The 22667-nt window shown below is 39.7% G+C and overlaps 1 protein-coding gene across 5 annotated transcripts in view; it reads right to left on the bottom strand.

The window, feature by feature from the left end:
• TTC7A (tetratricopeptide repeat domain 7A) overlaps positions 1 to 22667 on the bottom strand; it is a 163581-nt gene that overhangs the window by 84576 nt on the left and 56338 nt on the right. For all 5 annotated transcript variants that reach the window (XM_090135176.1, XM_090135177.1, XM_031594530.2 and 2 more), the window contains 4 exons: positions 15948 to 16065; positions 9526 to 9583; positions 6581 to 6653; positions 817 to 977 (listed from right to left, as the gene is read on the bottom strand). In XM_090135176.1, coding sequence (XP_089991302.1) covers positions 817 to 977; positions 6581 to 6653; positions 9526 to 9583; positions 15948 to 16065 — 410 coding nt within the window. The remainder of the gene's footprint in view (positions 1 to 816; positions 978 to 6580; positions 6654 to 9525; positions 9584 to 15947; positions 16066 to 22667) is intronic.

Genomic DNA, 22667 nt, shown 5'->3' with positions numbered 1-22667 from the left:
GCCAGACATCACAAAGCAACCTACCCAGCAGCCCTTCGAGCCGACTTTGCACACCATGTTTTCTTTGTTCTGACCCACTCCTGAAACGTAGATTATGTGCTAGAGAAAGGATCCCAGACTTCTATCAGCTGCTTCACCTTATATTGCAAGTATTCTGTTTATCATAGAAGCAATTTCTTCTTCCTCATCTACCACTGCCTTAGCTGTCTTTGAGTGTCCATAATGGAAACAGTGGAAAATTCTTGCTCCAGGAAATCTGTGCTGGTTGAAACCTGGTTTTAGGCAGCCAAACCATCTTTTCAATTACACATTATTACAGTTTATGACATTCAACTGCTCTTTTCCCCCAGTTGTGTTATTGCAGCAAATTGTGTCATATATGAAAATCAAACCAATGGTCAATACATGAATAATATTTTCTCTTTAACCAGGAAGTTCACCAAATTACAAAACAAATTTTGATACAGACTACCATCATCATAGGTGTTTCAAACTCATTCCTCTACATGTGAAAAGCGACATATAGAAATGTACAGGGATGTATGTAGGAGAAAATACCATCAGCACAATACCGAAAGACAGACAGCAGAAAAGCAAGCAAACACAAGGATTAGTTATAAAGACTATGAACACACACATGCACACACAAAAATACACTGAGCCCCACATATTTTAGCTTTACGGTATACCTACATGCAGAGTAACATACTAGTAGCACCTGATTTAAAAGGCTTCTGATGTATAACCAAGAAGAAAAGAGCTAGTTAGCAGATCATTCCTAACTGGATGTGTAAGAGAATGTGTAACAACTCTTACCTAAAGCTTTCTGGGTACTCAACAACAGCCATGTTGATAACTTCCAGTGCATGCTGATAGTGCTTCTGAGCTGAAAAGAGGAGGGCCAGTAGATGTAGTGAGTTCATGTCATCTTTGCACAGTTGTAGTGCTTCTTGAAGATGTTCTATAGCATCAGGAATCTAGAAGGAAATGGGGTAGACATAAAAAGAAAACATTTTTCTCCTTCAGATATCTCATTCCCAAAGATAAGAGCAAATATAGTCATTAGAAATTCTGAAGAAATCTTATTCAGGCATCTTATGAGGAAGAGTTCTACTATCTGAACAGTCTGCCAAAATTAACAGGCTGCACTGCTTGAGAAAACCCACACATTCTAGCAAAAAAGTCTGCAGCATTACTAAATTACTGCTTATGAGCAGTAGCAGCAGTCCAGACCCAATTAATCCATGGTGCTTCTACACTGTAAAAACCCACTACAAGGGCCCAACTCTCAACTCCATCTTCTAGGATGGGCAGCTGCCACTTCAGCAGTGTGACAGCACTACAAATGTTAGCAGCATTTTGTTTCTTTGTGATTTGGATCAAGCACATAAAAATTAAGTACGAGTGCTTAAAGGTAAAACAGGCAAGATTCAAAATACGATCTGAAAAATAAATATCAGCTAGGTGAAGAGTAGTGCAGACACATCAGTGGTATGCCTTTTAGAATCAAGTCCTGCTTGGCAGAAAACTTAACATCCGTAACAAATGCATTTATATCACAAGATCTTAGTGATCCAGAAACTTAAGCTATATATTCAAAAAGGAATTTTTTATTAGATCTTTTTCCTTTGATCACCAGTAAGTTTTACATAGAGGATTTTCTTTAAGTTCTTCTAGTTTAGAAATTATTCTTATTTGCTTCTTTCCAGATCTGTGTTTGGCCCTGAAAGCTTGCAGCAAGCAAAACAGAACAATATATAGATTTCTTCTTCTGGCCTGGCAAACCACCAATGCAGAATTACCACCACCTCCACAGTTCACTCAGAAGAAGAGGTTGCACATAACAATGGAGAGCAGCCATTACACTGCCTGCAGTCACAACAGTCTGTGGAACATCTAGATCCCAGACATACTTCTGAGAGACCAGTCCATATTTTGTTCATGCAAACGTCCAAATGACTTCTCACTCTTACTGCACTGAAGCAAGCAGAAGTACTTAACTACAGTAATTACTGGTGCCTTCATGCAAGCCTGGAGATAAGTGATTGGCTGATTCATAGACATAACCCCAAACTGGCATCTGGCCCACTGCTGAGTGTCCTGGCCTAGCTTCAGGTTTGGATATATGACTGACTTCTCAGCTTTAATGAACTACTGTTTGTCATGTGTTATTATAGCCTACTGCAAAGCTAGAGTAAACATATTGACTGAAATCATCAATGATCCTTCAGCAGCCTCCTAGGACACTTTTTCATTACTATGTAAAAACGCTGTCAATGACAGGAGAACTTGGATGCAAAACAACAGATGTGAGAGTGCTGTAGGTCCAGGTCTGCCACTCTATGAAGGTGTTCAGGAGGTACACCAGAGATGTATAAATTTGGCCTGCTAAAATAAGACTGCCATCAAGACTTTTATTATCCCCAGGTCTAAAACAAACAAACAAACCAGAGGGGGCCTTGAGCAACCTGTTGTAGAGTTGCAGGAAATGGCAGGTTTTGGACATTAGTCATGCTCCCTGACCCCTAATTGTTCTAACTCAAGCCCCCCCAAAATCCTTAATCCTGTAACACCATTACTAGCCTACAGTTCTCCTGCTGCAGTGGTCAACACACGTAAAAAAAAAATACCCTTTAATAATTTCAGGATATTCTTTTCAACTACAGGAAACACACAATAACAACTTTCAACAAAATAGTCACAAGAAAATTTAAAGTGAATTTCTAGAACAATAAAAACAAGATACTTGGCAGCAGCAAACACAAACTTCTTTTGAAAAGTAGAGATCATTGATCTATTGAAGAAGCCAAAGCTCATTTATTTAAGTAACTATGTAATATGAGAAAGATGGAAGCTGGCAGCACAGATGGTGCTCTGAAACTCAGAGGTAGGCTGCCAGTTTAAATTCCCCACAAGTGCTACGCCTTAAAGTAATCCTATTTCAGCTGGACAGCAAATCCAAGTAGGGCCAGCAATTAGACCATTCTACCCTTCTCTGATTCGTCTTTCTGTTAATAAATATGCCACATCTATTCTGCATGGCACACAGGTACGTTCAGATCACATTGATCAGGAAGCAAAAATACTGCAGCAAGCCAGAAATAGCATCTTGCAGCACTAATAAAATACTGTGGATTGTTTAGACTGCCCCTTATAACAAGCTTTATTTTGATAATGCTACATGCTTCCTTAAAATCATTCGGAAGTTATAACTGTAGGTATAAAAAGGAAAATAGTATGAGTGTTTTTCTACCATTTCACAATTCACAAGCACCTACATATTGAGAGTGCTGAATGAAATGGGATCTCATAAGTATTTGATCCAAATGAGTTTTCAGGCCTCACATTTTCATATCAGTTGTGAGTTGCAGTTAATTAACCACTAAAACTATCCCCTTCCATCTGTCTTTATAGCACAAGGATTAGAGAAAAGAGAAAGCTTCATTGACTGTCAAGAATGTTTGCTCAAAACAGACTTGCTGCAGACCATCAAATCCGTAACCTGTGTTATAACTTAATTTTTGCTGCACGTTGTTTTTCATCACTGGAAAAATCAAGACCTCGACAGAAAAGTTGCATGTTGCTCTTCACCAGAGAATGTCTTAGCAGGTCTGGGACAAAGAATAGAGCTATGCCTGTTAGCAGCCACTGAACGGAAACAGAGCTCCTCTCCTGAGGCAAAGAAAAGCTAACACACTTGCCCCTCCCTGAAACCAGAATAAAAACTGCAGAGAAAACAGCTGAAATGTTTTCTCTGGTATTCAGAACTCCTATTTCTGTTTTTTATATGCTGGAAGGAAGGCAGTAGGTGTTTTCTGGATACTGCCACTTGAAACTTCGGGTCTGCTGGCAGCCCACGGATGAAATTGATAAGCGAGACCTCTAATTCTCAGCTGCTGGCCCTGGCTGTCTGTGCCTTCCTATTTCATGTAAAGAAAGGTCAAATCAAATATTAAAATGGTATGAAAACCCATGTGTTGTTTTCATGTATCCGGTACTGATTTACATGGCATTTGAGGTAAAAAAAAAAAACAAAAAAAAAAAAACCAAAACACCATCCCCAAAAGGAGAATGGAATCAACACTTAAAATTAACAAGAGCTCTGACTCTCTAGAGTCATTTCCATAGAAACTGGCCTGCTAAAAAAGCAAGGGAAGGCATTAAAAATCAGTGAGCTTTAAAATCTTCAGGCTACCTTGTTTGTGCTGATCCAAATGCTGTTACCACAGAAACAAGAGAAGCAGCTGAACCAGCAGCCCAGAGCTGGAGCTGGGAGCCTGGCTTGTCTACTGGCCTGGCCAGTGGTCATCTAGACTGATGATCCAGATGTACCTGGAGATACCCACCTTAGCACCAGTTAACCTCAGAGTGATGGCACTGTCACATAAGGAGAAAATCAAAGTGAGACTCCTCACAGAAGATGGAATTTTACTATATTTTGCTGAAAAATACAATGCCCTGGGGCTGACCCAGACTCTCTGAGAATTGTTGGAGTCCTTCCAGTTATTCTGTTCTTTAAGACACAGTCATACCCACAACCATGAACATCAAGCATGACGCCATCTTTCATTCTGGTTGATGATAGTCTCCAACATCCAACTCCATGTAAATTTTTTATAACCACTCCCCTTCTTGCCACGTCCTCAGAGTGTTCTGGAGGGAGGCTTATACTTTCCCATTTCCCCCTTCATATGCCCAGCGCTGACAGACGACTGCTACTGGAAATATTTTGGAGTCTTCCAAGGAAGATGAATTGCTCAAACTTTACTCAGCACTTTACCAGTCATCTGCCTCTTCTGCTTTGTTCCATGAAAATGCCCTCTTATCTATGCAAGCTGATATCTAGATTTTTCATATAGGTAAGGTACCTCATTTATTGGCCCTGGCTATGGAAACAAAAAGGCTGATTGCTGAGGTATTATCAGGTATTATCTTGTGTATGATACTGCAGCATAGCCTGTTGGAAACCCTAACTGTGACATTCAGTAGTTAATGCAACCTATCAAAAAAAAAGGTATAATTTATCTTTCAGTTAATCAGAAGGATAATATATTAGATACCTTAAATAATTAAGCATATTAAAAATGCATTACCAAATTTTTATCATTAAGTAAACAGGCAGAAGAAGAGTATGATATTTTACAGCAGTCTAAAAATAAAGATATCTCAGGTATCTCCCTCTCTCCAAGCACGCATTAAAGATTTATATCTCACTAGATGGGGAAGAGCAAGAGCAACATAGCAGGGCTCAGGCTGACACTACATAACACACTTAGATCACACAGCAAGGGCAGCAGAGGCAACTGGCAAAACATCAAGGATAAGAACATACAGGTGAGGAAGACAAAGGAGAAAGTGAACATGAGGACAGGAGTTTGAAGGAAAGAACAGGGGGGGTAAAGAATAATGAAAGATGAACATGAAACAGCAGTGTAAAAAAAGGCTATAACTGGAGAAAAAGAAAGCATAATGAGTTAAACTGCAATAGTCTGGTAAAGAGAAGAAAGAAAAAATAACCACGAAAATCTCTTCTACTTTGAATATTTGAATTTTTATTCTCAGCAGCAGTTGAAAAGCTGTAATGCTTTTACTCTGGGCAAAAAGGGCAGCAAATCAGACAACATCCCTGTGAGGCAGAAGCTGTGGGAGAAAGAGGGGTAGCTGGGTATTTTTAAATCAAAGACCCTGAGCAAACTGCATCATAAAGCAGGCAGTAAGCTGATGACAAAGTTAAGTAAGCCATTTTAATTATCCTTCTTTATTGCAAGCTTCCTCACAACACAGCGCTCTCATTAAAGGGTTACAAAAGCGACATTATCAAGAGTGTGCTCTCCTAGAACAATTAGTTTAACCTAATGAACACACAACTGCCCTAATTATCTCAGGAAAGTAAGAAGGATCCAACTTTTTGACTCTGGACAAAGAAGATAAAACTGCAGCAAGCAGAAAGCCTGCCAAAGAAGGAAAAGGCCATGAAATATCAAATCTAGCTAGAAGAGCATTTAATAAATAGAGATGACTCTAATAAAGTCTTTGGCTTTTAAAAAGAAGCGACAGAGAAATAAGATGGTGTAGCGTATTTACTGATCAGTTTAATGTTTATGAACTAACACCTGCAGCAGCATTCAAATGCCAACTAATCCCACTCACTGCAGAGCTCCAGCATCCGTCAAAGTCTAACGCTGAATGTGCCCAAGTATGGAATAAACCAGTCCCCAGTAATGAGAATGTGAGATCTGGTGTGATACAGAATCAGGCAGTAACAAGAGCAGCCTGTGGCAGGACAGCATGATATCCAGAGTAAATACCTCTCACTCAGCCTACCCAGACAAAGTTGCTCAGAGTGGGAACGGCACCACGCAGGACTTAGGGCTAAAAACGCTGGAAATGATATTCCCCAGGGCCACACACACTGTGGAATTACTGCTTTAAAAAATAAAAATCTTAAACAAATTCTGATTGTTACTGATTACAGTGAAGGTAGAAACGAACCCTGTTTAGCATGGCTTGATCTTGCATAATTTGACTGTCCTTCTCCCACCTTCTTAATGCCTCAGTGGTTGCTAATTATTGCACATACCTGTCTGACAAGAGCCAGCTGCAGTGATAAGTAAAGGATGATTTGGTGATCTTCTCGGTCCAACTCCCGTGCTCTTTAAGACCACAACACAAAAAGAAAAATGACTGTTAGATCGTACTTTCTACAACTACTTTGCCATGACTCACACACGAGCAGAACAAAACCGAGTCCTGTCCAATAGAAAACTAGACCAGTAATGGGATTAGCACACTGAAACTTGACAAAAAGTACATTGACACTCACCTGGATAAGCCAAGCTCACAGGAAAACAGGTGAAAAATACAACTGTCAGGATTTATATAACTGAATGTTCATTCATTAAACATTGGTAATTATTTTGGAACTTAAATATCTAATGGAGAAGGTAGCTCTAATTCACGACACAAACTCTTTAAGGCATTATTTTAAGTAATTTAGGTGAAGGGAGATAGCTGTCTAACTTGTTCCTATATTACCACTTTTCAAATAATAGGAGAGCGTTAGGCTGGCGCCAAAAAGTAATCATCATTTCTGCTACTATTTTGGCTTTGAGAAGGATCAGGAGCCCAAGATATCAGCTAGTGCCCAAACACAAAATATCTTTCACCCTACAAGCTCCTATTCTAACTGTTGACAGCAAGCTTCTAATTTGAAAAAGGAAAATACAGTGGGAGGGTTGAGGGTTTGATGGCAGAAGCTGAGCCTAGTTGAGAACCAGAGCCTTTGTGTCTCAGGCCAGGGCTTCTCCCATTAAACCAGCTTGGACTTCTCAGATATTATCTTCTGATCAATGGCTAGCAATAGTGCATACTGCAAAAAATGCTTGGCTAGTGAAGACTGCAGCATCTCCAGAACTCAATGTGGCTTCTGCAAGGCCAGAAGCAGGAATGGACAGACAGGGAAGAACCATTTCTCCCCAGCCAAGCTCAGCATGAAGCTGCAACCTGAGTTCACCACTCTGCAGAGAAGCCCTTAACCAGGCTAATTACCAGACAAAGTTTAAGGCACCTAACCAGTGCTGGACACTGGTTCCTGCCACGTAGCAGCCCATCTCCAATACCAGTGGATTATCTCTGTTGAGCGAGTTGCAGATGCAAGAAGCTCACTCCTGGCTCTGTCATGCAGTAAAGCCATTGCACATAGGAAAGATGGAGAAGAGGAAGGTCCCTTATAGCAAGCTGACATTCCTGACCTCTTCATGGGTGGTGCTTGAGGATGACAAAAAAGCCTGCACCTGCACTGCACTGTTTAAAGCAACCACAGTCAGAAGTCTTTATGAGGAAGAAACAACAAGCTGGCAAGGCCAGTGGTTAGAAACCTGCCAAAACTACTCATTTGCCAAGAATAAACAAATAAAAATCAATGAATTTAGAAATAAAAATTGAGGAAAGTTGATGATACAAAGCAGGAGGAGTGGCTGACACACCAGAAGGCTGTGCTACCATTCAACAAGACCTGGACAGACAGGAGAGTTGAAAGGGAACAATTAGTTTAACCTAGTGATGAGGTTTAAAAAGAGTAAGTGTAGCATCTTGCACTTGGTGAGGAATAACCACATGCACCAGTACAGGTCAGGGGATGACCTGCTGGAGAGGAGCTCTGAAAAGGATCTGGGTATTCTGGTGAATAACACATTGTCCATGAGCCAGCAGTGTGTCCTGGTGGCCGAGAAGGCCAATGGAATCTTGGGTTAATTAAAAAGATCATGGCCAGCAGGTCAAGGAGGGCCACAAATATGATCAAGGGCCTGGAGCATCTCCTGTATAAAGAAAGACTGAGTAACGTGGGTCTGTTCAGCCTGGAGAAAAGAAGATTGGGGGGGGGGGGGAGGACAGAAAAGACACAGAGTTTTTAAACTACTATTAAGTTTCCTCAAAATGTATTAGAAAAATACTTCATTCAAACTTCCAGCTGAAAAGACCACTTATAAGGAAGGCCACTGACAAGCCAATCCATGGTCTGAGAAATTCTAGAAGTAATTTAAAAAGAGGTGAAAAACAAGGAGAAAAAAAAAACCAACAATCCAACAAGGAAAAGAAAACCAAACCCAGGCATATAGGAAGATACTAGCAGTTACTGTCAGAACACTCCTGTTGGCTGAAATCTGAGTACCTAATTTCTGACTAGAAGCTTGTCTGCTTCCTAGCTAGAGTTAAGATACTGTGAAAACAAGCTACAGCCAGTGGGAAAGGTCAAAGCATAAAAATAAATGCACTTTAAAAGCACTGCAGCACTGCAATTACAGAAAAATTGGGCAGTAGCGAAGGTATTACATTGGAGCCTGGGAATTGGTGTGACTACAAGTATACTGCTGATCTAAATAGTGACCATATAAACAGTTTTTAAAATATATACTTTTTAATCTTTCAGATCCTTATGGGGTAAATATCCAGAATTACATTTGTAGTTTCAGTTTGGCAAAAGTAAGTTTCTACTACCACTTGCTCCTTGCAATCACTGCAGGGAAAACGTTTTGGACAGCATCAGAAAAGCAGCTAGGATCCAGTAAATTGCTCAACTTGCTACTGTATCTGTACCGTACTTACACTGTATGGTATCTGTACTTAGAGATACCAGAGAATTCAACTTTTCATCGCTTTTTATAATGCATTTATGACCACAACAAAACCAGAATTAGATACTTCAATCCAAGACTTAGACCACATAAGCTTCCATTTAGTTGCCATTTGAGATCTGTAAGCATTTACGTTATAAATGTTAACTGTTATACCACCTGCACAATGCTTTTAGAGGCAGAACAAGTACTCTTACCTTGGATATTCAACCAAATAATTGCCACATTTCACCATCACAAGAATGCTTTTGACATGTGACTGCTGAAATTTTTGAAAGCGTTTTTAAAATTTCTGAGTAATGTCATACAGAAAGTAAAACATTTTTAAAAAATTATTCTGGATTCATCAAAGGAACTACATATTACAAGAATCAGTACCATTCTTACTCACCTCTCCAAAGTCTGAAGTGCTTTCTTGTTATATTCATCCTGAGTGCTCTTCAAAGTAGCTGCAGGGCAACATACAATGTGATTTAAGAGTTGAATTCAATGTTTCAGATTCAATAAAAAAGCAGCTATACATCCTTCAAACCAGAAGCATGAAAACTGTAGCAATCTCACGTTCTCTGAGCTCATGGCTGAAAAATGTGCCCTTTTGTTTTTAATGGACAGCACAAAAACCATATTTTAACTCAAATTCTCAATTTTATTTCTATTAACAACCTTCAAACTCTCTTGTCTAAACCCTGAAATATTTTTTATTAACATATGCCACTAAAGGGGTCTGGAAGGATCAGGAGACACAATCTCTTATTGCATCTAACTAGATTCTAGACCTCTGCCAGCCCAGTGTATATGTTAATGGCAGTAACTAGCCGGGCATTTTGACTCAGATACAGAGTGCCTCCAACACCATCTTCATGTAGGAGGATGTTGCAGGTGGAACAGGGGATACCAGAAGCCAGATTTACAACTCCATGACACGGCCCTTGACAACACAGCATTTTCCCTGGACCACAATAAACCTTCAGGTTACTTCAGATATGGCATGAGCCACTTAATGCCCTCCTTGGTGCATCTAATTGCCTAAGGATCCCATCCACTAGGCTCACTCAATGTATGACTTTGAGCTCTGATGAGAAGAATCATCAATCTCTTGTTACACCAGAGCATCATAAAATACCATCATCATCATCAAAGGAGGAAGAACTTAGAGAAGCAGGGCTCTCTTAAATCCAGAATATCTGGAAAGCTGACAATAAAGTTCAGAAGTACACTAGTTGACTGCTTTGCTCTGGATCTCAAGTTTTTAGATTTTACATAGCAGTTGTTTCTCATTCTGTCTGTTCTGAATTTGGAAGCTGCTGAACAACAGTACAAGAAAGGGACAAGTAGTTAATCATTCAGCAAACATCCACCTACCAATATATTTCACTTCCTATATCAAGCCAATGTAAGCTTCAGAAAAGAAAGATAGTAAATAGTATCTACTTCAGCAACAAACCCCCCCCAAAATCAAATACTCATATAAGGTAAGAGTTGTGTTCTTCTACAAGTTGTACAAAGGTAATAAGTTTCTTTAGATTATCCAACATGCTAGTAAGCGAAACTTAATATATAATTTATTTTTCCTAAGTAGTTGCAGTCATCAGACCTTTTTTACTCCTATGCCTTTCAACAGTTCTTCTAAACATCAGCTTTATCTGTGAGGAACAGCAATCTTCAGGATTTCCCAAATCATAAAGATAAAAACACTGCTTACCTCATAAATTCTGCTCTAGTAAAACAGTAAAAACTGAACAAAAATACATAATTCAAAGAATAAATTTGAAGATATGTGCTTTCATGCAAAACATAGCATTTATAAAAAGCTGGAAACACTTCACTCTCAATATCCTTAAACTGAATATTCTGGCCCACTGGCAAATACCAAAAAACAGTGAAGGGGGAAAGCTTACAGAAAAGTATTTTAGAAAATCATGATTGACATTCATGTAAAAATACCTGAGGAGACGCTAGAAGGGATTTGGTCACAGCTGTAAGCACTCACCCAGAAAAATATGTCAGATTGTGCTTCTTAGGGAAACTACAAGATTCCCTACATATGGAACTGAGTAGTTCTAGAGACATATTACACAATGAGGAAGATGGAAAGAGATTTAACATTTGCCCTCCAAATAACCACAAAAAGGAAAAGCTAGAAGAACTTTGGGTTCAGTCTGGTATGACTTGACTGAACGGGTGTTCAACTTACAAAGCAAGAGTACCAATATGTGGTGGAAATGATGTCTGCACTGATGAGGTGGGACATGTGAGTCCCACTTCCCACAACATGAGCTGCATATTCAGTTGCAAAGAAGTTGCAAATCTGGTTGTCTGTCTCTAGATTTGTATTTGATTTGGCCAAAATTGAAATTTGAGTTCTTCCATTTCTATAAAAAAAACAACTAAGTGATTTTGAGAGACATGAAAGAGAAGGAAAGCTGAAGTGACAACTGAACTAGTTTATAGTTAAAATCAAATCGTATTTCCACTAAACAAAAACCGAGCTCAAATTGTGATTCACAGGCTCTGTTCCAATGTTTTACCACACAGTCTTCAAGACCAATCCCAAGTACAAAGGCCACATAGAGTTAAGAGGTAGCTCTTAAAAGCAATTCTTAAGTTCTTCCCTCTCTTTGAAAGCAGAAAAATGTACATTTTTACACAAAATCTGTCTGCAAGAGAGGCTGGGCCATCGATCATTACCTCAATATGGCAAAAATTTTCAAACAAAATGCAGAAAAACAGGGAGCTGAATTTGGAAGGTCAGTTTGGAAGAGCACTGTACCTTTCCACATCTGGCTCAGCAGCTGCTGAATCTATTTTTAGCACATTTAAGTCAGCTTTTGCATAAAATGAACAAAACTCCCAAATATACTGGTACTGGAGGGCAGACATGAGAGCAATAAGCTGAAATAGTTAACAGATTGGGAACATCTTTATTGCAATCTTTTAGATTCTTCCTACTGCTCCTCTCCCATATATTGCTATGTCTTTATCAGAGATCACACATGTACGTGCTAGATGAATAAATACAGAGACGATATGACTCAGTGTTTAATATTTATGCCTCAAGTTTACAAAACCTGTGCAAGTTCCTCCTGCTCCTATGTCCATCCTCACAAATGCCCTTTCCCTCTCCTTACCAGAATGAGACTTTTTTTTTTCTTAGTGAGAAGTCACTATCATGAGCACAGTTGTGACAGTTTTACAAACAAAAAGGCAACAGCACAGATTACTTAGACTAAAATAAAAGCAGAGCAAAGCACAGTCTAACCAAAGTAAGAGACAGCACAGGGGATTTTAAATTTCTAAAACTTCAGAAGATGTTCCTGTAATAACAGTACTTTTCAAACATCACCTTAGAAGCCTAATATTTATTCTCTGAAGCACTCTTTGTTGACCAAAAATCAGCAGATTTTTCAACCTTTGGATACCAAAATACAAAGCTCTAAAGTCACATTTGAAAACAGAGGAAGGTAAACTGCGTTAGTAGGAAGGAAGCACAGTAAGCAGTGAATGCATAGACTGAAATACTAATGCTGAGGGCCAGCATCAACACTAAATATACATAGAGACAGCCCATGTACCATGGACTGAAAAACCATAAGCAACAGCAGCATAATCAGGTCTATTTTTTAAACACATTAGTTTTATGAGAAAATAATCTAGTTTGTGTTTTCCAGCACTCTTCTATTATGTGAATCACAATATGAAGAAGTGGGGTGGAGAGATGGAATTAAAAAATACATTTCTGACAACTAATACAGCAAGTTTCAGCATCCAAAATCACAATTAATGATTGCATGTGCTGCATTTTGCATTTGCTCCAGAGGCACAAAAGGTGTGTTTGTTCACAAATAATGAATTTTTAATTTCTCTTTTTAACATTAACTCGTACTGATTAACACTTGCATACTGATTAAGATTTACCATTAGCAGTTTACCAATTATTTATAACAGCAGGAAAATTTTTCAATTCAGTCTCTGATTTTGTGGCCTTGTAACAGAATTTTAAATGAGAACAAGATGCAGTACACTCTCTCATTTCTGTAAAGAGAGTGAAGGTTTGTTACTGTTATTTGTTTGTACTGAGCTTTAACAGTATGTGTGGAACTGACGTTAGATAAGAGCAGTTTTATTTCACAAAGCATGCTGAACTTGTCTCTCCTCTTCAGCCTGTGCTAAATTCGTCTCACTTTTCCCTTCTCTAGTGAATCCTCCACGAGGCAAAGTTGACAATGCAGCTTACGCCAAAACTGGAACTACAACAAACAAAAGGCTTGCTGTTGAAAACTGCCTCACTGGGAACAGATTTGGGATGTAGAAAATTTAGATGTATGGATGTTCTGTATGAACAAGAGATATATGCTTTTAAGAATGAGGCAAAAGCAGCAATGACTTCCTCTAAGGACACATCTTTCAGCAACTTCATAGAGTCCTCTTCCAAAAACCACATAATTAGACATTAAGGACTGCAAAGCTACATACTTACGGCCAGCACAAGTTTCAGGAAATCTTATTTCATCCAGGAGTAAATCTAATAGTTGTAAAATGAGTCTGTCGAATGCTCCCATGAGTTCTTTGAATCATCATTCAGTAGGATTCTATCTTCTCATCTCTGCTAAATGCACTTGCTAAAAAGTGGTCATAAAGGAAGGGCTCTAATACAGTTCCTCAGCGCCTTTGGCACACAGGATGATAAATATTTACTGAAATTACATTAAAGAGAGAAAATCTAACCTTGGTTGAAAGCAGCTTTATATTACTGCTGCAAGCTTTATAAGACAATTGGTTGAATATCTCTGAAAATGATGATTAACTGAACATCAACATAAGTGGGAAGCTACAGAAATCATATATATACACACAGATGTTTGCATGTCTGCATACATCACTATGAACTGGTATAAACACAGCGATATAAGACTACGAAGCAGGATAATAGCAGAGTGGTTGTCTTCCTTTCAACATGTTCTGTTCGTGATTCTTCACTAACAAAAGTTTGTTTGTTTGTTTTAATGTCTCACTAGTGTAAATTTGGTGTTTTCTACTAAAATGCTGCTATGTATTCATGATTACCATGTTTTTGAAGAACACGATCCATTTTATTAAAATTAATAAAATGTAGCCTAAAGATGAAAATACACGCTTCAGATTTTTCCCAGATAACTGCACGAGTGGCTCTACTGATCTACTGGCTACGGATACAAGGATGAGAAGGCAGGTATTCCAATGTTTCACAACAAAATCACATACTAGGTAACTGCTGCGATGATTGTTTATTTTATGTTACAAAGAACACTTACTACAACACCGGAGCTAAACAGGTGTACACCTGGAAGACTTCTCTTCCATAAGAGTTTCCAATTTGCATTTTGCTTTACCAACTTACGTTTAGAGCCAGACCACAATACATGCCCCTACAACTCCATTCTTCAAAAACCTTCTTCTTTTCATAGAGAATAATAAATAGATCGTAACGAACTTAGGACAAAAATCTTTCTGTCTCTGAAAACAGTCTCTGGGATCTCATACAGCTTTAGGGACAGTTTATACAAAATCTAGGCAAAATGCCCTACGGAACTAGGCTATAAAGCAGAACTCAATGTTTAATGAACTATTTAAAAACCAAACAAAAAACAACATCAAAAAACAAACAAAACCGCAACAAAGTTCAGATTAGGAAGGACATACATTTCTTGACACTGTCTTTGTAAGGGGAACTATTCAGAGTCAGAGACATGGAGAACTACAGAAAGCAACAATGCACGTTTCCCTCCATCCTGGAAAGCTGTTCTCAGAAGGCCTGAGTGATGACTGGGTGAAAAAAAAATATACTGCACTACTGAAGAGTACAGGCCACTTCCTCAATCACATGCCTTGCAGAATTTTGGTGTAACTTGCGAGGTCTAAGCACTTCCATGACACTATACAAACTGTCACTTTAGCTTTGTTTCAGGCTCATTTGCCCTAAGTAATTTGTTTATGTGGAACACATCTGACAGAAAAACATGTGGTTTGGACTGCCAAACTGCTTAGGAAACAAAACAGCTCAGCTATTATTTAAAGAAGCTATATTAGGAGGCCTTTTACCTATGTTAGAAATCACAGAGAAAGGAAGGCTGTCCCCAGCTACGAGCCTGATGAAGGCCAAATCCAGATCTCACCCAGTCACCAGGACTTTCAGCCCTTCAGGCTACAAAGCATCAATTCTACAGAAGCACAGTCTAATCACATAAAAACCAAGCAATCAGTATTAAAAAATTAAATTCTTACTTTCAGTGATTTGTATCTAGTCAATCCGTATGTACCAATGAGAGAGAGATATTTTTATCTTGTTTACCTCTAAGCAGAGAAAGAAACTACATCAGGGAGAGGTTGAATCTCTGCAGGGAATCAGTATCACGCCAGGAACTGAAGTCAGGCATTTCTGCCTCCAGTTCTTGGACTGTATTTCTTTATGTGATTTATGAGTGGGTGACAAAAATACGAAAATAGATCGAAAGTTCCATTTTTTGTTGTGCAAATAAGTGAAATAAATGTATTACAAATATCTAAATGAGTCACACCAAGAATCATTGCATACAGTCAGAGAAACATCTCCTAAGCAATGATTTGAGTTTCTTCCTTTACTTAAAAACTTCACTTTTATTACCATAGAGGACAGTTCTCTGAGGAATTGAACAGTCTCCACTTGTCTTGGGATCTGATTATTTTCTAAATCCAGCCATCACTAAAAGCAGAGTTTCTAATTAATTTCCCACTGCTTGCACCCAAGAATCAGAACAGATGTTTCATACAGCACACCTGACAAACAGGATAACTCACCATCAGTCGCCTGAAGACTGTATGTCAGACCCAGTGCCAAGTAACCCTTTGCTAGGGACTCTCCAGCATCCTCACCCAGGTCTATCACCATTTTAGCAAAGCATTCGCCTTCTTCCAGCTGCAAAAAAAGACAGAAGTTGAGAATTACAGGCATTTCTACTACACTTGCATGTCTACTACACCTGCTTCAATAAGGTTATCCTTTTATACCTACCCATACAATCATCTGAGAGACATTCACAACAGTGACTTCAGTGACACACTAAGCACTTACAGAAAGAAGAACATAAAAGGCCAGATTATTAGACCCTGATGTACAGCCACAGTTTTCAGAAAGGTTTTGGTTTTGTTTTAAGCACCTGCCCTAAACAATTTCCAGATGTTTAAGGTTAAGGAAGGACAATATCTTATTTTTGTATTTCTGTACAGGGAAATAATGTAATCTTAAATATCAATGGACTACTTATATACCATTCTGGCAGTAGATAAAAAGTTCTAACAGGTGTCTTCCTTGAAAGGAAGAACTTCTAGGTTTTCTCTACATTGCCTTTCAAACTTAGAATAGTGCTCCTCACTTCTGATCTTAAGGGTTATCACAGCCTTAATCAGTAGACAAGACTACAGATACAGGAGATGTATCTGGAAAGGTCAAGGTTAGACAGGTACAGGCAAAAGCTGTAAGTGATGCTTGAAAGGCACAGAGTCTACAGGAATACCTCATGTGCATACAAGGTGATTTGCAGATCCTGTAAGCCGTAATCAGTGACCATTAACCAGCAATCAGACAGCGTTACATTATCCCAGAAATCCTACTGCTGGAAGCTTTTATGACAAGACTACCGACTTTCTGGGATGGAATTACTTTGTTTGGAGGAAACATTTTTTTTGAAATCCAGCCGCTTTAGATGCAAATACTGCAGCAGTAACTGAAATGTGCTCTTATTGCTCAGCTTTGTCAGATTTCAGCACCTCATATTTCTTTGACATCGAAAACTCATAAGGAACTGGAATCAAAAAAATACCAGCAGATGAAAAATTCTCCTTCTGCAGAGATCTGTGTGTATATTACTTAAGAATAGAATTGACTTGATACACCGCAGCCTGTCAAGGGAGCTCCTAGTTACATCCCTTGCAGACGTTCAGGTGATGACATGAATTAGCAGCTACATAAACAGAGGAGCTGGTATTTATTAGATGACATCAAACATAATGAAGTCTTTACCTGATAATCTGTGTATGAAAAAAGACCGAAAAGTCTGCAAATGAAGAGGCAGTCTCCACTGCTTGGGTCTTTTCCCCACTTGTGCAGCTCCCAGAGGCCCAGGTTCAAGCTAGACGCAAGCCCATAATTTAAAATTTCCAAAATCTCCAACAAGTCAATGGCCAACATGTATTTGGTCATCAAACTGTTGACTGGAAGCACCATGAACTGTCATAGTGTTGCTGATTACCTAATCAATAATGACTCTGAAAAATACTAATTGAAAAAGGAATACCTCTCAGAAACACCAAGCAAATTGCAAGGATCATCTTTAACAGTATAGTCCAAAGTCTACTGCAAACACTGGAAATAATTCTGCTGACTTCAGTGATGCTCAGATGCCACCCTTTATGCTCGCAATCACAACAGGAAGACTGAAGTTTGTTCCAGGATACTTTTTAATCCTGTAGTCAGCTCTACTGACTTCCCTACCACATACTAAAGCATGTTCTGGACCAGAGCCTAGGTCAATGGAAGAAGAAAAAGTCCCGTGACTCGGCACGAGGTGGAAGGGGAAAATACCAAAAAACCCTTCCCATGAAACAATAACTAAATTCTTTAACTCTCAGGAACTTTTATATAAAGCATGAAATCTCTGCAATCAGAAATTTAATTATGCACCTCTTTTGCTACCATAAACAGCATTATTCCCACTCTATTTCTTCATCGTTTCTCATTCCCACATGCACTTTCAGCTAAGAAGTCTCCATCAGATGAAGAAAAGAGCTATGCAAGAAATAACTATCAAACAAGACTAGGGGAGGGTTGAGCCTGTGAGAAAAAAAAAAAAAAAAGAGATTAAATGAAAGTTTGGAGCCAAAATGGAGATGTCTAAAATTGAAGAGATTTTGCTCCATTGTTTCTCAGAATGGTCACCTGATGGTGTTTCTAGTTCCTGACTGATGACCCATACTGAATAAATCAGCAACACACCTTTCAGTTTTTTTGCCTGCCAGTTATCTAGGGCCACCTGTGAGTGTCAGATTAATATTTTGTATGAATAATTAAAACCACGGCTTTTCAGAATGACTTGAAAGAGCGCTTCTAGTACAATAATTCTTGTAAACTTTATTCATACTAACACTAATCGCACTTTGACTAGCCACAAAGGCTCTCATGAATGCAAACCTTGGTCAGCTGAAGGCTGCATTGAAAAAAGAACGGCACTGTAAACACCAGCACAGCTCAGCAGCTGGTTCTGCTTATGAGAACATTTACTTTTCCTACTTACAGCACACAGCCACTTTCCCTGCCAGCCCTGCTGTGACTGCCATCTGCCCCCTCTTCTCTCATTTGCCTACTCTTAAATCACCCTGAGCAACCATGAAAAGCAAAACCTTCCATTCAAATCATCCAATGCAACGTTTCAACTCTCCAGTGCAAACTGCCCCAAACCTGCCCGCCCTCTGGGTGAAAAATCCTTCTCTACACACTTCATTGACTGAGGCGCCAGGAGCCAGCCTGAGCTGAGATCTGTCAGATGAGCTGCGTCCAAGGGGATCCTTATGCACATGAGGTGCCTGCACTCTGCTGTAACAACAGGAAAGGGAGGATTAGAAGCCTCCAAACCAGACCTCAATTCCTCTAGACCCCACTAGGTATGACTTTTCTCAGCTGCAGCTCCTACGGTTTGCCAAGTATCCTGAAGCAGCAGGAGCCACTGCTCCTTTCCCCTCTCCTCATGGGGTGAGAGACACCACTCTTTGGGACTCTCAGAAGTTGCAAGTTCAAGCTACACAGAAGTCAGCTAAGACACAGAAGGCATAGCAAAAGACAGCCATGCCTACTCCAGTTGTACAACCAGATGGCCAGCCTCAACATGAAGGGAACTCAAACAGTTTGTTCACTTCAAATGAGGACCCCAAATTAAAATGGTGCAATGCTGCGTTGGGAGGGCAAGGAACATGGATAAATACTGTTGCAACTTCCAGGCCAATGCTAGCAAACTCTAGACCACAGGATATCAGGTGTCCCCCAGACAGCAAGGATGGCACAGCATCACATCATCACTAGAAAATGCACAAGTACTGCTATGATCCAGTTGCCAGCAGCGTCAACAGCAGCTCCCAAGAATGTGGAAAAAGGCATTTCTTTGGTCATCAGTATGCTTGTAACAGCTTGAATTTACTTCCCTTAGAAACATTACTTGCTATTCCTTCAGAAGCAATAAAATCCAAAGTCTTAAAGCCACACAGCTACATCTCTGATTAGCTTTCTCTTGTAAGATCTCTTACTCTTGCTAAATTCCTCTGAATACTTCGTACTGAATAGCTTTTTGAGTAAAGGGCTGCAGAGAGAGGCTTCCTACCTTCTGAGATCTGTATGGCAGAAAGCAGGTGCTGGGGAAAACAAGCTAAAGGGAACTTTTCAAATTTTGAACTGAAGCTATACTACCTGTCAGGAGGCACTTGGAAGCACTAGCTAAACAACTTTTCCCCCACACCAGAAAAGAAGCATGCAGCTGGCACCTGGAGAGAAAAAGGCTGCCAAACCACAAGCTGACACTGATAAGACTGTAATGCTGCGTTGCTGTTCTTTTTTTTCCCTTCCACCTCCTCATCTTTGCTGAAAACAGAGTAGTTGTTAGCTGCACAGCCCTGAGGGTTGGCTGTTCCAGCTACTCCTGTTATTTGACCGCAGGTTAGGTGAGTGCTCCAGCCAAGCCCAGAGGCACACTGACAAGTGGGGAACAGCAGGTGCTGTCCCCTGGCCTATTGCCACCCAGCTGGTTTCCAACCACCACCCAGAGTGTTTTTAGAAAAGCTCAAGCCCTACACCACTGAATCTACACCCTCCAGGACTGCAAGTGGACTGCAGTTCCCACCAGGATTTAGAACAAATGAAGACAAGCAAAACTGATGTTACACTGCAGCACAGAAATGACATTCTACTGCGCTGAGAAGGGGAGTGCACAAGGGAGGAGGCAGGAAACACATCATGTGTCACTGGACTAGGACAGCAGACAAGGTTAGTGAAATAGGAGCTTGGACACCCCCAAGACTGAGAAACACCCAAGCATCTCAGAGATCCAGATCCTATAGGAAGGGCTTCCACACAAACCTATATACTGTTAACTAGATGGATTAGGCTTTTATCTTCTTTGTTATAGAGGCTTGTAGGTTTGGAAGCCATGGTAAAGAACAGGAAAAATTAAATAATGGGAAAATTAAGAGAAAAGGGGAAAACTACATAGAAAAAAAGTGCCCAGTAAGGTGCTGTGTAACAGAAAAGCTCTGTCCCACAGTTGTTCACAACATGCAACACATATCACGTATCATGTCAGGAAATAAAAATTCCTATGCTTTCTACTGTTGGTCTTTCAACATTGCTGACTGTTAAGCTTGTCAACTTATTTGGCATGTAAACCTAGCCCACTGTACTTAGTAATACTTGATCCTTTCCTCCAGTGTATCAAGAGTGGTTTGCTCAAAAGGAAAATGTACAGACTGCAAAATTCTTGGTTGCCTTTAACATCTAAAATCCTCTGAATTACCTCAGTAACAGAAGCTGTGATGTCAGTGAGAATCTATTTTAAAAGATGGAAGAGATCTTCAGCAGCTCCTTACCATTCACTGTTTTCTCAGTAGCCTCTCCTCACAGTGATGTCAGTCCTTTACAGAGTCTGCTTAGCAGGTGGAATAACTCAGACAATGGGGCTAGATTTGATCTTACAATGTTACTCATACCACAGTAAAACCTACGCATTGCCATGCAACTCCAGCGCTCCTAGGTGACTGGGTACAAGTACATGCACATTATTTATCATCTATAATGACAGGGTCAACAACAGAGAGAAGAGAGAGAAACACTCTCGGATTAAGTGGTCTGTGAAAGTAATGAACGATAAGCTGTTACCTCAGAAGCATGCAGCTCTAAATCTCCATGCTGCCAACCTTCCAACCGTCCTTCCCGCCCCCATCATGTATTGACCTCACTGTACAACTTACACTTTACAGATTTCGTCTGACCTGGCCTTACCCTCCTGCTCCTTTGCCTTTGCCCTAATAGACAGCGCACAATCTCCATTTTCCCACACTAGGATCTGCAAGTCAAAAGAAGCAAGGGAAGTGGTTGTGAAGTGCAGCACGCTCTTGTGCTGCAGTTTTTGCCATAGGGTGAAGTCTCTCCAAAAATTCATACTAGCTGATAACACTGGCATCGTGTGATATTGCACACGTTTAACTCCACAGTACTATTTCTGTGGTGTCAATTGTGGGTCGCTGAAAACAGTAAGAACATGTCTCATGCCCTCCTACTCTCTGTTAGACCACTGTTGTAGAAGATTCAAGCTATCCTAGGATCACAGTTCATCTCAATAGGCATTTATCAAATTTTGAATGCGTCTCCATTGAAATCAATGTAGTAAAAGACACAAGAAAGCATTCTAGTAACTAACCATTGATGCCTTTAAATAATACTTACAAAATGGATAAAGTCAGTATTTGACACCTACTGTTAAGTTTTTAGTATCCTTACAACACCCGCCACAACAGAGTCCTGTGGAACCTAGATGAGTAGTGAAACTACCAGTACCTTAATATTAAAATACTAAAAACAACAACTCATGTTGTAGCTCAAAATCTCCACCATTAGAGCTGAGAAGGAGTGCTAAGTGAAGGAAGAAACTGCAGCAAGTCTTTTACAAAGTGGCACTCTAAATTGACAGTGGACCAAGATAGGACAACCCCAGCATGGACGCTCCACTCCAAGCGACATGGACTTTATGAAAATTTAAAACAACACTCTGAACTTCAGTAGTCCAAAATTTCGTAGTGATTTTTGGAAAACAAGACGACAGCTGGTTAAACACAAATAGCCTTTGTGTTCCCTTGCTACAATTGTTCACATTTAAGTTCATCAGACCGTTCTGCTGAAACCTTGGCAAACTGGAATGCCAGGCAACATGGCACCTCAAAAGCAATTTTGAGTTCACTACAAAAACTCTTTTAAAACACACCAGGGTAATGGGCTAAATACAGTATAAAAGTTCCAACTTTGTTGAAAAATTTGCATGCTCTCAGCTTTATAAACTACAGGTCCAACTGCATCCTGGCCAGACAAGTATGATCCGTATATGTGCACTATTTTGAAGTTTCTCTGGTCCTCTAAGACAATTGGCATGAGCATTAGAACAACTAAAGGACTGATTTGCTGTTCACTCCCTGGTGGGTTTTTTTTCCCTTTAATTTGTGAAAATCTGTAATTCTGAAAATGACAACCAAAACATTCCTTACTTCATTGAGATGTTTAAAGCAGGCCAAATTCTGAAAGCTAGTGGTTGAGGGGCTGATCATCCGCTGATGTAAGCCAGCATGGTGCTAGTAATATGGCAGTGGAGTGGTGCCAATTTACATCAGCTAATAAACCAGTCACAACAGACGCTGACGGCATCCAGTTCTTTTCCACATCTGGTATACATTGATTTGCATGGCACAGTACGAATGCATGCATATTTGTAC

Source organism: Phasianus colchicus, chromosome 2, assembly GCF_987193195.1.
Source record: "Phasianus colchicus chromosome 2, bPhaCol1.hap1.1, whole genome shotgun sequence".
Lineage (NCBI taxonomy): Eukaryota > Metazoa > Chordata > Aves > Galliformes > Phasianidae > Phasianus > Phasianus colchicus.
Note: the sequence above shows the minus strand (reverse complement) of the source record. Positions and strands in the feature narration are given on the sequence as shown.